Source organism: Panthera pardus, unplaced genomic scaffold, assembly GCF_024362965.1.
Source record: "Panthera pardus isolate Hobbes unplaced genomic scaffold, ASM2436296v1 HiC_scaffold_7, whole genome shotgun sequence".
Taxonomy (NCBI): domain Eukaryota; kingdom Metazoa; phylum Chordata; class Mammalia; order Carnivora; family Felidae; genus Panthera; species Panthera pardus.
In genome coordinates, this window is record NW_026527002.1 from 53,292,451 (window position 1) to 53,306,480 (window position 14,030).

General features: G+C 40.2%; 1 protein-coding gene and 2 long non-coding RNA genes across 3 annotated transcripts in view; 2 read left to right on the forward strand and 1 right to left on the reverse strand.

The window, feature by feature from the left end:
• Positions 1–9,282, forward strand: part of LOC109277933 (uncharacterized) — a 176,423-nt gene extending 167,141 nt beyond the window's left edge. The window contains exon 4 of the long non-coding RNA XR_002085405.2: positions 9,173–9,282. This is a non-coding gene — a long non-coding RNA (uncharacterized LOC109277933). The remainder of the gene's footprint in view (positions 1–9,172) is intronic.
• On the reverse strand, positions 6,797–12,699 carry TMEM74 (transmembrane protein 74). The gene is made up of 2 exons (XM_019467852.2): positions 12,578–12,699; positions 6,797–10,520 (listed from the first exon to the last, which is right to left on the reverse strand). Exon 2 carries the CDS (start codon positions 10,128–10,130, stop codon positions 9,213–9,215), a length of 918 nt encoding a protein of 305 aa, XP_019323397.1. The 5' UTR covers positions 10,131–10,520; positions 12,578–12,699; the 3' UTR covers positions 6,797–9,212.
• Position 12,700: 1 nt separating this feature from the next.
• LOC109277932 (uncharacterized) overlaps positions 12,701–14,030 on the forward strand; it is a 195,248-nt gene continuing 193,918 nt past the window's right edge. Inside the window, exon 1 of the long non-coding RNA XR_002085403.2 lies at positions 12,701–13,526. This is a non-coding gene — a long non-coding RNA (uncharacterized LOC109277932). The remainder of the gene's footprint in view (positions 13,527–14,030) is intronic.

Consider the following 14,030-nt stretch of genomic DNA (forward strand, 5'->3'; position numbering starts at 1 on the left):
TGAAATGCTTGGCTCTTCCTTCAATGTCAGTTTATTTATTCATTAGCCCACATGCACAGACCTATATCTTCCTCCATTTGGGCTTGAAAGCCTTTTTCTCTGCCAGGCCCAAAGTCAACTCTGATTGAGGAAGGAAGTAAAAGGTATGCAACTTTAACTACTTCAGTCAGGAAGTGACACCCATCACTTTGCTTACATTCCATTGGTGCAAATTAGTCATGCGGCCCCACCTAAGTGAAGAGTGAATGGGGAATTGTAGTCCCTGGTTGGGTCACTGCTCTCTAACAATAACTTGACACAAAGCTGCCATGATCTCTCTCTTTTCCTTACACACAGCATATAAACTCCCAAGGGGGATGACTCAAAGATTTATCCAGATATGTCATTAATGAACCTTTATGTTTCAGAGACTCTCTCAGCCTCATCTATTACTGTTTTGGACTAGTATCAGTCTCTCCCAACCCTCTTTACTTCTGTTTGCAACCAGGGAATTTTCCTGAGCTTTGCTGGCTTTGTTCTCTTCCTTCTCTGGTGCACCCAGTTTCCCTGCTATGGATCTGCTCAGCAGCAGGGGGCATCGCTGACTATGCCATTTAAGTATCAAGGGAAAATAAGTTCAATTTTTAGCAATTGTTCTTAAGGTCATCTGTATTCCAGAGTAGTTACATTTGCTAATTTGGCAGAACATGGACAAGGTAAAATAAAATTCAAAGATAAATTCAATATAAGCACACAAACTCTCTGGTCTGGACAAACGGCAGTGAAGAACAGCCTTTTGCCAGACTGCTCACTGAAAAGTATCTTTTAAGTTTTAATACTGAGAAATGTTAAAAACAAGAAAAATTTTTCAACCAAATAAAAGGATTTTGTTGGGCTTTTCTATGGCAAAACTCTTCTATTCAAAAGACAGAGTTTTCTGCCACATAACATTGGAGCTAATGATTGGAGCTATGGCTACTCAAGGTCTGGAGGCTTATGGTACAAGATATTAGCACATCATACTTTACAATTGAGGAGGACAGTTTTCAGATTGATTTTATGTCTTATGAAGAGAAATAAAATTTTCTTTCTCAGGCATGTCTATGATGGTAGAAATAAGAGACCTCCAAATGAATAGTTTCCACATAGATGATTGATAATGATGAAGGAGAGGAGGAGGCTAAGGAAGAGGAGGAAGGGAAGGAGGAGAAAAGAGGAGGAAGAGGTGGAAGAGGGAGAGAAGGTGAAGAAGAATATTATTTTTTATCATGATGATGGCCCAGTTCAGTTATTTGTCAGCCAGTACTTAATCAACATGAACACAGCTCCCATGTACTTCCAAACACCTACGTTGTGCCATTACAAAGCAGCCCACTGAAGGGGCGCCTGGGTGGCTCAGTTAAGCGGCCGACTTCAGCTCAGGCCATGATCTCGCGGTCCGTGAGTTCTAGCCCCGCGTCAGGCTCTGTGCTGACAGCTCAGAGCCTGAAGCCTGCTTCAGATTCTCTGTCTCCCTCTCTCTGACCCTCCCCTGTTCATGCTCTGTCTCTCCCTGTCTCAAAAATAAATAAACGTTAAAAAAAAAAAAACTTAAAAAAAGCAGCCCACTGAAGATAATGGTGGACCTAAAGATGGAATACCCGCCAGGGTTCCCTCTCAGCCTTTGTCCCATTTATCATTTTTAAGTTTCATCCTGCAAAGCAAACACTATTATCCCTATTTTACAAATGAAGAAACTAGGTCTTGGGGCGCCTGGAGGCTCAATCGATTAAGTGTCTGACTCTTGACGAAAGCTCAGGTCATGATCTCATAGTTCAACAGTTCAAGCCCCCCATTTGGCTCTGTACTGACAGTGTGGAGCCTGCTCAGGATTCTCTCTCTCCCTTTCTCTGTCCCTCCGTGTGTGTGCACACTCTGTCTCACTCTCTCTCTCAAAATAAATAAATAAACTTAAAAAAAAAAAAGAAACTAGAACTCAGATGACTTGATAAGAGTAGAGGAGCAGGCATTCAAACTTCAAGTCATTTGTTTCCCTGATTATGAAGTTCTCATTATACCATGTGTTATGAAGACTAAGCAAGATACTACATGAAAGCTGAATGCCTGGCACATAGCACTCAGATGGGACTTTCTTCCGTCTTTGAGCTCCTTCCCGGAGAGTACATAAATCCTTTGAGACTATTGTGCACATAGGAAGAATAACTACATTTTCTTTTCAGCTCTAAGGAAAGTGTCAGTATAAGCTTATCTGAACCTTGGTGGGGGAAGTGAGTAGGATGACTGCGAGTTTTGATGGGTTTAATTTGGTTTTATATTTTGAGAAATGGCTATGTTCTCTAAAACAAAATATTGGTACGATTGCCTTACAGAAAGAGTTTATTTCTCAAACCCCATGACTATTACTTGACTTTATAAAATGATGAATACAAAATGAAATAGCTAGTATAGAATTTTTTGTTGTTGTTGCAGGGTTAACATTCCTTCTAACCTGGAATAAGTAATGACTCTCTAGTGAAGTTGTCCTAGGTTTCAATCTTTTCTCTACTGCTTATTAGTTGTGTAACTTTGGCCAGTTATCTAATATTCTTGAGGTCCAGTCTTTTATTTTTAAAATGAAGGTAATAATTCTTAGCTTGCAGGAGTGTTGTGAGAGTCTAGTAAGGTATAAATTCCATAACATATAGTAAGGAATTAAGAAAGTGCTTCCTCCTGCTCAGGAGTTCAAAGAATTGGGATTGGTATTTTAATCCCTTCATTTTTATGATAAAATAATACAACAAAATCATAATAGGTAATCTTAAAGTAAATTGGGAGCATTTCCCTCGTTAAAAAGCACTACTGAATTTTATGTTTCTGGGGGTTTTTAGAATAGTTTGTTGTTGTTGTTGTTTTTCTGGGGGATTTTTTTGCCCTCAGTATAAAAATATTAAAAATAAATGGATCAAGCAGTCATCAGAGAATGCAGGAATTTTTATGTTGATACATAATATGCTTTAACAACACAAAGACCTTAGAAATTGTGGTGGTTATTAGTGTTTGCCAAACAGCCCTAGGTCTCCCCACTTCAGGGCACATGACGGAACTGCATTTCCTGGCCGACTGGGACTATGTAATTAGTCCTAGCCGGCAAGTTGCCAGGAGGTCCAGTGCCTGTTCCAGACCATTCAGACTCTCTTCTTCCCTACAGCCTGACAACCAGCAACATTGGAAAGGTGGCTAAATCAGATAGGGTCTCTGAGTGACTTCTTGCTGACCTGTAAGAGTCATATAAAAAAGATATTGTGGAATTGTAGCAGCATTATGTAGCTCATTCCAAATGATCAGAGGTGGTTAAAAAAAAAATCTTCTAGCAAAAAGTACATAAAACTACATTATACATATATGTTTATTTATATATGTGTATGTGTGTGTGTGTATATGTATATATATGTAACTAGTTCTTTTCTTTTATAGTACATAAGAATCTTGATCCAATTTTTGTTTTAAATAAGTGGAGTAAATTATGAAGCTTCACTTTAAACTGCCCCCTTAGAAGTCTCAGCCTTGACAATACTAATACACAATAAGGATAACATTTCACTTAATAATATAAATTATTATCCATCCTTCAAATGAAAATGGAGATCAACAGTAGATTAAGAGAAATTTAAGAGTAGGATCATAAGTTAATTTGATTTTTTTTCATGTAAAAGCTTTCTAGATATTTGGATAAGTATTTTTTAAAATATCAATAAATACCAATACATGTGTTTTTCCCACATCATGCAATTCACACTCTAAGTTTAATACTGAGTAAAACCAAATAGCTTTGACTATTTCATACAAAGTAAAATAATAAAGTATGGTTTATATTGTTCAATGACATAGTAGCAAGAAAAATGACATATTGGAGTCAGGGTAAATATCACTTGCAATTTTTTTGGACAAATAATTTCAAATATAATCTTAAAAGACCAAATCAGCATCACAGATTCATATTCAAATCAATAAAAGTTAACAAACACAATGAAACATCTTTATAAACAGTTTTATTTTAAAATGATATGACACACTTGCAATTAACACATAAGGCATCACATGCCCAAAGGAAAAGCCCATAACCTTAATAACTGCCCTTTTAGAATATTAAAACACATAATCAACATCAAATTATTTTTCTTGTTTGGCAAGAAAAATAAAATTAAAAGCATGATGAGAACCACAAAATAGAAACTCCCAATATACTATATAGTAATAATCCATCGTTGCATTCTTGTACAACATTTGTTCAGAGCCTGGGTAGGAACCATAAAGATGGCAGTGGGAGAGTAAGACTGGCTCTTCCCAAAACACGGGAAAATTGCTAAAACTTGGAGCAAAGGAAAGTACTGTCTGCTTCCCATATTTCCTTGAAATAAAACAAGAATTCATGGTAAAATAACTTCTAAATATGCCACACTCTCATGAGCCTGAAATTGAGCGGTTAAGAAAATAAATCAAACATCTGTGAGATGCTGACCAGCCAAAAGAGATCTATGTAATTATGGCATTTCATTCTGAGGTTGATTCTAAATCCTTAATTCATGACCTGTGAAAGACTTCTGTTATCCTTAAAGTCAACGTTAAGGCATGCCAAGTTTCCTATAAGAAAATTATTCTAACAATAGCTTTGGGTATTACAGTTCTACAATTATAAAACATTCTCCTAATACATATATAGACTTGAGTGGACATAAACTTACACATTAACAAACATAAACTCCAGGTATGCTCTTAAATGTAAGCCACAGATTATTGAAATCACTTTTACATATTTAAAAGAACATCCCCCTTTTTACAGTGTCAGTGCACAAATCAGGCAAATTATTTCCCAAGGCTTCTGACCATAAAAGTTGGAAGGAGAGAATATTATAGAGTACTATGAACCATAAAATGATATAGCTGAAAGACAATGATATGTTAATTCTCTTTCTTATGAACCCTTTTATGCTGGGAAAAGCCAGTGAGACTTCATTATAATTCTTTTCATTGTAGTCATTCTTTATGCCCAGTTCTGGGAAAGGTCAAACCCCATTACAGAGAACTGTAAGGATCTGTCTTATTCCTTTGTCACAGTGGAATCTAGCTGGTGGTATTAAATCTTCCTGAATAGGTGAGCCATTGGTGAAGGTTGTGAATCTCTTTGGTCAGACCACATTTTTGTGGTGGCAGTAATTGCTGCAATGGAATCTGACCTTCAGATTGAAAAACCTTCTCCTACTAGATATATAGAATATTTTTTTTCCTTAACTCTAGATGACTAATCCAGGTAAGGTTTTGCATATGCCTGCCATTGCACATATGAAAGATGAAGGCTGAAATGTTTAAATGCTCTTGCCTAGAATTTTTGCCTGTCACAAGAAGCAACAAAAAGTAGAGCCGCTTGGGTTCAGACCCTAATTCCTGTCATTCAGCTGGCGTAGTGCTCACTCAGTCACTACCCTTACTCTGGAGGACAAAGGGAAGGCACAAATGAATTTAGTAGGGCAGTCTCTTTGTCTAAATTTGCATGTCTCAAAGGACATGTGCCAGCACTGGTCCAATTGGGTCCCTAAAACAAGTGAGTATGAGAGGGAGGTATTTTCAGCTAAGATATTTTAAGTAGCCATCAAAGCATGTGATACCAGTATCAGGTAAGTATCTAAGCCCAAATAAGGAGCCTTTTATTAAAGCCATTAGGAGGATCAGGGGCACCTGGGTGGCTCAGTAGGTTGTACGTCCAACTTTGACTCAGATCATGATCTCACGGTTCATGAGTTCGAGCCCCACATTGGGCTTGCTGGTATCAGCACAGAGCCTGGCTGTCAAAGTAAAACCCACTTCGGATCCTCTGTCTCTGTCTCTCTCTGCCCCACCCTTGCTCACACTCTCTCTCTCAAAAATAAACAAACATTTAATAAATAGATATAGATAGATAGATAGACAGAGAGATAGATAGATAGATAGATAGATAGATAGATAGGATTAAACTGCCCATTAGCATATAGATCCCAGTAGTAATAGAGAAAGCTTTCTTTCTGGTACTCACCCCTTTGGACCACATTACTGAACAATGAACTGCTTTACGATTAGGAAAGTGACTTAGTTTAGTTTTTTAACACCTGATAAAAAGTTTAGGACCTAAACCACAGACCTCTGAAAAAGCTTTGCTGTTCCAGATCTAGCAATAAAAGGTTTCATGCACAACAACCAGCACCATGTTAAAAAGATAGATGTAAGGTCATAATCTCCATGTAGGATCCAAGACCAACACCATAGCTATCATCTGTTCAATGTGTGTAATATAATCACCTGATCTGCCAAAGTCCTTCTAAATAAATATATTTAGAGCCAAAAGCCTCTGTATCTGATTGGAAACAATAGTGTCTAAAGTCCAGGGCTTTTTGTTGCTTGTGTTACCAAGGCTTTAAATTCAAGTAATCCTTATCTTGAATTCAGGCACTGATAGGATAGACTAGGGCTATACAAGGGAATACTGGAGGAAAGCTGATTAAGGCAGTTATCTGAACTGTGTCAACACAGCACTATAGATGTCCAGATGATTTCTGAATTGGTTCTTTTTGGAGTAATAGTCTACCATCATATAAGTAGAGACTTGAAAGAGATGTGTCCTATATATGGACAGATTTAAATAGTGTTGAAATAAGTAAGCATTGATTACTATACATCAATTTTAAAATTTTAAGGAAGGGAAGGAAGAAATATATTCTGACTTGTTAGGTCTTTCCTCATGCATATCTTTTACTAATTGGGATACATATACAGATATAATAGGATATATATATATATATATATATATATATATATATCCCTTAGATCACATCAGAACTGTATGTGATTTGGTAGCACTGGAAGATTCATTAAATGTCTCCAAATGAAAAGTTCTGGCTTCTTCTCCTTTATCCAGTTTTACATTATTGAAAAACTTCCTAACACTTGATTCTCAAACTTGTCTTCCTTCATGAGCTGAAAATCAGGCTACACATTAATTCAGTTTAGCCTGCAATTTGGCTAATTAATCATGTTTCTCCAATAAATAAAAACAAAACACAGCTGATCCCACTTAGCTTTTAAGAACAAGCATTATTTTTTTATGTATTTTTTTTTAAAGACACACAGCCCAGACCTACTCACTCATCCAAGGATATCATTACCTTATTGCCTCAACTTAATGTATGGTGGGGCCCAAGCAGGTTAGAATCTGATAATTTATAAACCTTCAAAATATTGAATTTATACTTCCAGCAAGCCAGCTTCAACATAAACGGTAACATGAGAATCACAATAAAACAAAAACTTTTTTCAAAAAGCACGATGAAACAGCAATAGAAAACAAAAATCACGTTTATGATGTTCCAATTATTTCCAAGTCAGTTAATAGCCTGTTATATAGAATAAGGTAATTCAGCTACATCTAGCTTCCTCTGATGTCCACGCAAGTTCTCATTTTTACCTAATAATTCTTTCACATGCCTGCCCTCTCTATTTTTACTATCTTCTGATCCTACCTTTTTGATTTTCATCTTAACCCTTAGTAACACACAGTGTACCTATCTCATCAAATCAATCTCTGACATCAACAGGAGCTCATTCACATAAACATCCTGACTCACACACTCTGCCAGCCAAAGTCACCCACATATTCCAGTCCTCAGTAACAACAAAAACTTCAGGCATTAGAATTATGCTTTAGAATCAATAAAGAAATCATGTTCTCACTTACCCATCTCTGCCCTCCCACCCCAAATTCCAAGTTCCAGCCCTTTGTAAGATCCTTGTAATGCACTAATGGAAGTTAAAAGAGCTCTTGCAGTGGGAGGATGGAAACACCTCAAAGATTAATTGCAAAATGCAAGCTATTTGAGGCTCCATTTCCTACCCCTTCCCGAACCATAACTATACGGAGACAGTGTGTTAGCGTGGACGCTGGGTGTGTGTTTTGCAAAGTTGTGACCACTTCGCCCATCGTGCCTCTCACGGAGCAAGTGTAAACATCATGAGGCAAGGCATCACAGTTTCCGAGGGCCTGGATGAGGAACGGAGAGAGACACTTAGACCATGTTAGGAGGAGGCGAGTTTTGGTGAGGATGCAGTTCCCACTGAATTAGTTTCCTCTCTCTTTGTCACTCTTATCTTTTAATTTTTTGGCTGTGGGCTTAAGGACTGCTTCCATCCTGGGGCAATGGTTTGTTGCTTCGCCAAGAGTAAGTGATACCAATTTCTAAATGTTTCTAACAGTCTAGCTGCAATTGTATTGGAAATTTTCTCCAAACAATAACAAAATGTCACCTGGGTGTGTCTGAGCTAATCATGACTCTGACCTGCCTAAAGGTTTATATGTCTGGAAATATATTAAAAATGTCTAATGCTTTGCCTCTCTGGTGTGAGAACCAGGAAAGACTTCAAGAGCCCGGGTAACCTGTGGGATAGCTAAACGACAAACAGAAAATGAAATTTACGTAAGCAATTAATTTTACTTTACCTAGAAAATGGGCATGCAACACCAGCTCATATCTGGCACTAACATTCTGGGTTAAATTCAGATTGGTCTAATAATGATTTATATATTTTTCTTCTCCTAGAAAGTTTATTCTAATGACTTAGTTACCAATTCTGAGTACAAGAATAATTATAAATACAACATATATATTCTTGCATTTTTAAAATAATCAACATCCTCAAGCTTCAAAATATTCAAATTCAAAACCCTATATTTTAATGCTCAGCCAAATTAGAGGAAGAAAAAATTTAGCAAGAGAATGGATAAGCACCTTTGAGAATTAAATGTAAGCCTTATTATGTAATTAGTGCTTAGGTTCTTTTTCACAAAATAAGTTGCTAATTGACCCTACTGTGTGCAGGACTTCTTAATGTCCAAAGAATACCCCATATCATGTTAAAAAAATCATTTGTACGCTGGTTGTTAGAAATATTTTGCTATAGAAACAGAAGCTGATGGCCATTATAGATTAATTAATCTCAGCTCTTTACAAGGACAGGTGTAGCTGGTTGTAGTTTCTTAATGCATCTTAACACAGCTTTTCTTGTAAATAAAAAATACATATAGAACAAAAACACTCACTGGCTGTTGGTTTGTGAAATGAGCATTTCCTGACAAGCAAATAAACTGCACTGTTAATTTTAAGAAAAGTGATTTGTTGGTTTGTTTTCACAGAAAATGCTAACGCAGACCCTCAAGAAGTTCACAACCAGAATTAACTCTGTACATCAAGAGCATCTTCTTCTACCAAGGACAGTTCCAGGGTGTTTTCATTCGTGCCGGTTTTCATCCTGAAGTTGAAAGAACCGTAGAGTTTTGCAGACTCTTTGGAAGAGGCAAACCTGTTGCGACGATATAACTCCCCCTTCCACATAGACATCATCAGCAAACAGGACAGAACGACCCCCCCAAGAGTGAGCAGGCAGAGTCCCGCAATCACACAGCGATCCAGGTGAGCCCCCAACCTTGCGCTCTCCTTCTCCAAGCGTTCCATCTCCCGGGCCGCCACGGTGTTGGGATCCACAGTCACTTCCCGTGGAACAATGTAAGAGATGATCACCAGCAAGATGCCAGTGACCAAGAACAAGATGGCACTGATGAAACCATAGTCAACTGACCTCCCTGAAGATGTGGCTTCCGAACTTACATCATCCTCATCTTCGGATATCAAGGATACGGCAGCCTCATGGGACCACTCGTTTGGATTTCCCCAGCCAAGGTCTCCCAGGTGATTGCTCCCTTTTGCTGAAGGGGAGCATCGGTTCCTTTGCTCTAAGTTGACATTCTCATCCACACAGGTAAAAGAAGTTTCTAATTCCTGGCTGCAGCAGTTGCAGACTTTCCGCCCTGCTGTTATTGGGTTGTTCCCTGAGTTGAGAGGTCCTGGTGGCAAGGAGTCTGTCTGAATAACTCTGTCTTGCAAAGAGGAGGAGGGGGATGCTGGAGAAGGACTAAGTTTAGATCCTTCAATCTCAGCTGCTTTTGGTGTTGACGTACAGTGTCTCTGGCAGCAGAGAGCAGCTTTGATGGCTGCTGCATCTGCCTGGCCATCAGGAGGGCCTCCTGAATGCCAGTCCCCAGCATCGCACAGGAAAGCCTGGCTGCTCTTCTTAGCAAGGGAGTGGAGCTCCATCGGAGCTAGTCAGACATCCCCCAGCAGGTTCTGAGAATTCTGCCAACAGCAACACAGATAAGAACCCAACAAGAGCTAAGGCTGCACTACCAAGAGTATCGCTCCTGAGGTCCCCATCTCCTTTTCAGCCACAACTGTAGACACCTCAGCCCCAGTTCCTCTAAAAGGAGTAAAAGAAAGGAGAGGATACCTAGTGGCAAGAAAGTATGAAGAGGGCAAATCCTCTGACTTATCACCGGGATTAACACTGAGAAACTTAGGTCAGGGTAGAAAAGGAGCACAGAGGAAGTAGCAGTGTCTCTGAAGAAAGCATTGCCGTCACCAAGCCAAATTTATCCAAGGACTCACACATTACTGTGACAGGATCCCTCAAATAAGAAGGCAAGTTTCCTGTAGAGAGACACAAATGAGAAAGGCAGGGACCTTTTTTAGCAGAGCTGCGATTTTCTGGAGAACCTGGGGAAGCACACACTTCTCAACAATTCAGTTAAATTACGTTTACACTATCTTTGTTCAGAACAGATTCTAATACAGATTAGCTTTAGAGCATCACCATGGACGAACAAATATGTCATCATCAGCTGGGCTTTATTGGAAGTGGGGCTCAGCATTTTGATTGAGTAGCTGAAGTGGGTAAAAGATGGCTGGTTTAATCAGCCACCTTTCTTAAACTTACACCTCATACATCCAATGACCTTAGTCAACCAGCCCTGTATTTTCAAGACCCTTGCTTGTTCGTTGTGCTTTCATTCTCAGCCCTTGTGGCTACATGACACCAGCTTGTTCTGGACCCAGAAGTATGCAGACAACATGCCTTAACTGTGTGACCCCTGCCAAATACGAGGGGCCAGCCTACTCCACACCCTTCCCCCCAACACACCTACCTGCTCTGGGTACAGGTCTGCTACTCTTGCTCACTGCGTCTGAATGGGTCTGAGTTCATCTCCCTCTGCCTACTTTGCTAAGAAACATGCATGCCAAATTGACCACCTGAAAGTTTTTATTTAGAAGTAAACTGACAGTAAAAGACAAATTATAAACCCACAGAGTCAACAGTTTGTGAGGTAAGCAGGTGAGAAGTTATTTCCAAAGTTCCAAAATTACCTTTGGCACTTTGTATCCATGACATGCCCTTACCCCCACCACAGCATGGGACCTTTCTGTGATAGAACTTTGGGTTGAGCGGAAAACTGCCTATCTTTCTCTGCTTCTACCATCCTTTGCAGGATAGACTCACTTTTCACTGTCACCAAGTACAGCAGTTTCAAGCAAAGGCCCTCTTTATTTTGCTTTCCAGTAATAATTGATTTAAACCATGGTTTGTGGGTTTATTCTCACAATCCACAGCTCCAACACCTGGTAACCCACACAGATGCACAACTAAGGCTCACCTAATGGTCTACCTGGCAACTCACTTAAAATTCGGGAGAGGGAATCCACATCCTTGCTGCTCTACGTTACAGTTTGTTTTGTTTTTAAAAAAACCACTTCTCTCCTACTACCAAAGTTTCTCTGTAGCTAAAACAGAAAAACAAAACAAAATACAAAACGACCAAATGCAAAAAACATTCAAGTGAACCAGAACTTTCCTTTAGCAAGTGGATACGGATCTCTACAGCTGGATCCCTCCAGGAAGGAAGTGGTGACAATGTATTTGATCAATTCCTGAAATGAAAAATCATCTCGCTGTGCCCTCAGACATGAGGTCCTCTGATTAACTTTTGGCACGATTAACTCATCACATTGGGCTTTTTTTTTTTTCTTTTTTTTTTTTTTTTTATTAAAATGGGCAGAGACCCTCATGACACTTCCCATTTATAACAGAGGGAATGAAATCTCCACTTAATTCCCGTCTCCTGCTTCCCTCTCTCTTTAAAGAAAAGATAGACTCTGCTTGTTCCATCGGAGATATACTAGCTGCACAGTCGATTCCCTTTGCAGCTCCGTAATCCGGGGCTTCCATCCTCAGTAGAGAAAGGATAATCCCATGGGACCAGCTAAAGGCTCTTTCCTTCCGTCTCCTGCCTCTCCGTCTCTCTGGTTAAGAGCGCGGTTAATGAAATTGCACCTCAAAGCGAGGGGACAGCACTTTGCCTCCTCCGTCTGCCATTAACTAAACATTAATATCTGCATTGGAACTAACTAATACGGGCGAGGCTGATCTGGGGAAGCGACCTCGGGATCCGTCCAGCGCTCACTGTGCGAGAAGAGCGCGCAGCAAGCTCCGGGAAGCGGTGATCCCTGCGAGATCAATCCATCCATTCCGGGTGAACCTCAGGGCGCCCAGAGTCCGGCTGCGTTCGCCAAATACCCCGAGGCGAGGCAAGCAAGCACCTAGGGCAGGGAGTGGGGACGCGCTCCGCTGCTCCGCCAGGCTCCCGGGGGGGGGGGGGGGGGTCTCTCCCTCGCCCCAGCGCCTCCTCCCGGTGCCACTCTCCGTCACTCACCCCTGCTTTGACCACCACGTGCGGCTGAAGCACCGCGCGCCTGTTCCTGCGCGGCTCCACGGGAAAGTCCTCCGATTACCAGCCGTGGCACTTGTAGCCTCAGCGCGCCGCTGGGCTCCACGGGGTGGGCAGCGCCTGCTGTGCCGGTTGGGAGGGGCGGGGCGGGGCACTCCTTCTTGCTGAGCATCCCGGGAGTTGTAGTCCGGAGGCGGTCTCCATCCGCTCCCTACCCCCACCCCGTTCTCTCTCACTCCTGGCTTTTGCCCTTCCTGAAGACATTCCCGCTATACCTTCAGACTCCTGATTGGCTCTTTGGAAGAAATCGCTGTGTCCTAAACTCAGGTAGGGCTGTAGGATTATGGGGGAAGGAGTGTATATTTAGTTCCAACCCTGTGCCAGGCAGTATGCATATTTTGTCTTATTTAATAGAACAGATCTTCGAAGTAGATTTTATTAATCCTCGTTCTACAGATGAGGAAAGAGGCTCAGAGGAATTGTTTCATCCAAGATTACAAAGACAATAAATGGTACCTAATAAATTTTATTCAGCAATGTATTTCCAAAGTCATTGCCTTGCCCACAAAATCAGGAGAAATATGACCATTGAGGGTAAGGGATTATTCTTTTTGCCTATGCATCCTCTGTGCCTAGCCAAGTGTCTGATATCTGTTGAATTATGAATAGTAATGACCCAAAGTAGCAGAAATTAACATAAATAACACTTATTACTGCCATGTTCTCTTGTGATTATTTCAGATATATTAACTTATTTAATATTCACAATTAATTTTTATAGTCCTACAAAAAAATTATCATTTTTACAGGAGAGGAAACTGAATTACAAGAAGCTGAGTAATTTGTTCGAAGTTGTACTCAGCAGAGGTGGGGCATGAACTCCAAAAGGTTCTAAGCATTATGCAAATTGAATGAATGGAAGAAAGACCAGAAGGTAAGAAAACAAAGGGTTGGGAATAAAGGAAATCTGTTGGTGAAGCTACTGAGTTATGACTTCCAGGATAGAGCAGAGTAACTTCTTTGGATCACCCACCTTTGTAACCATAGCAGATTGCAGCAGCCAACAGCCAAAAGGAATGTGTGGTTTGTGGATCATCTCTCAAGTTTTCGGAGTCACCTTTGGGACTATTGTAGGGTTATTGATTGTTTTCATCTAAGGGAAGCAAAAGAAGGGCTGTAATGTAACTTTTTGCTACTTGTGAGTAGCTCACATAAACTGTGGTTGCTTGCTTTCAAGTGAGAAGTAAATCTCCTATAATGACAGTTTTGTTGGTTTTCCTTTATAGTGATAGAATCCATAGTATCATAGTTCCAGGGACTTCACAATCCAGCCACTTTAAGATCTTTTTTCCCCATGACTCCCTTTTAGCCGGTTAGGCCCATTTGTTGATAAGCATGCCATGTGTGTTTGTGGTTTCTTCTCCGTTGCTTATTACAC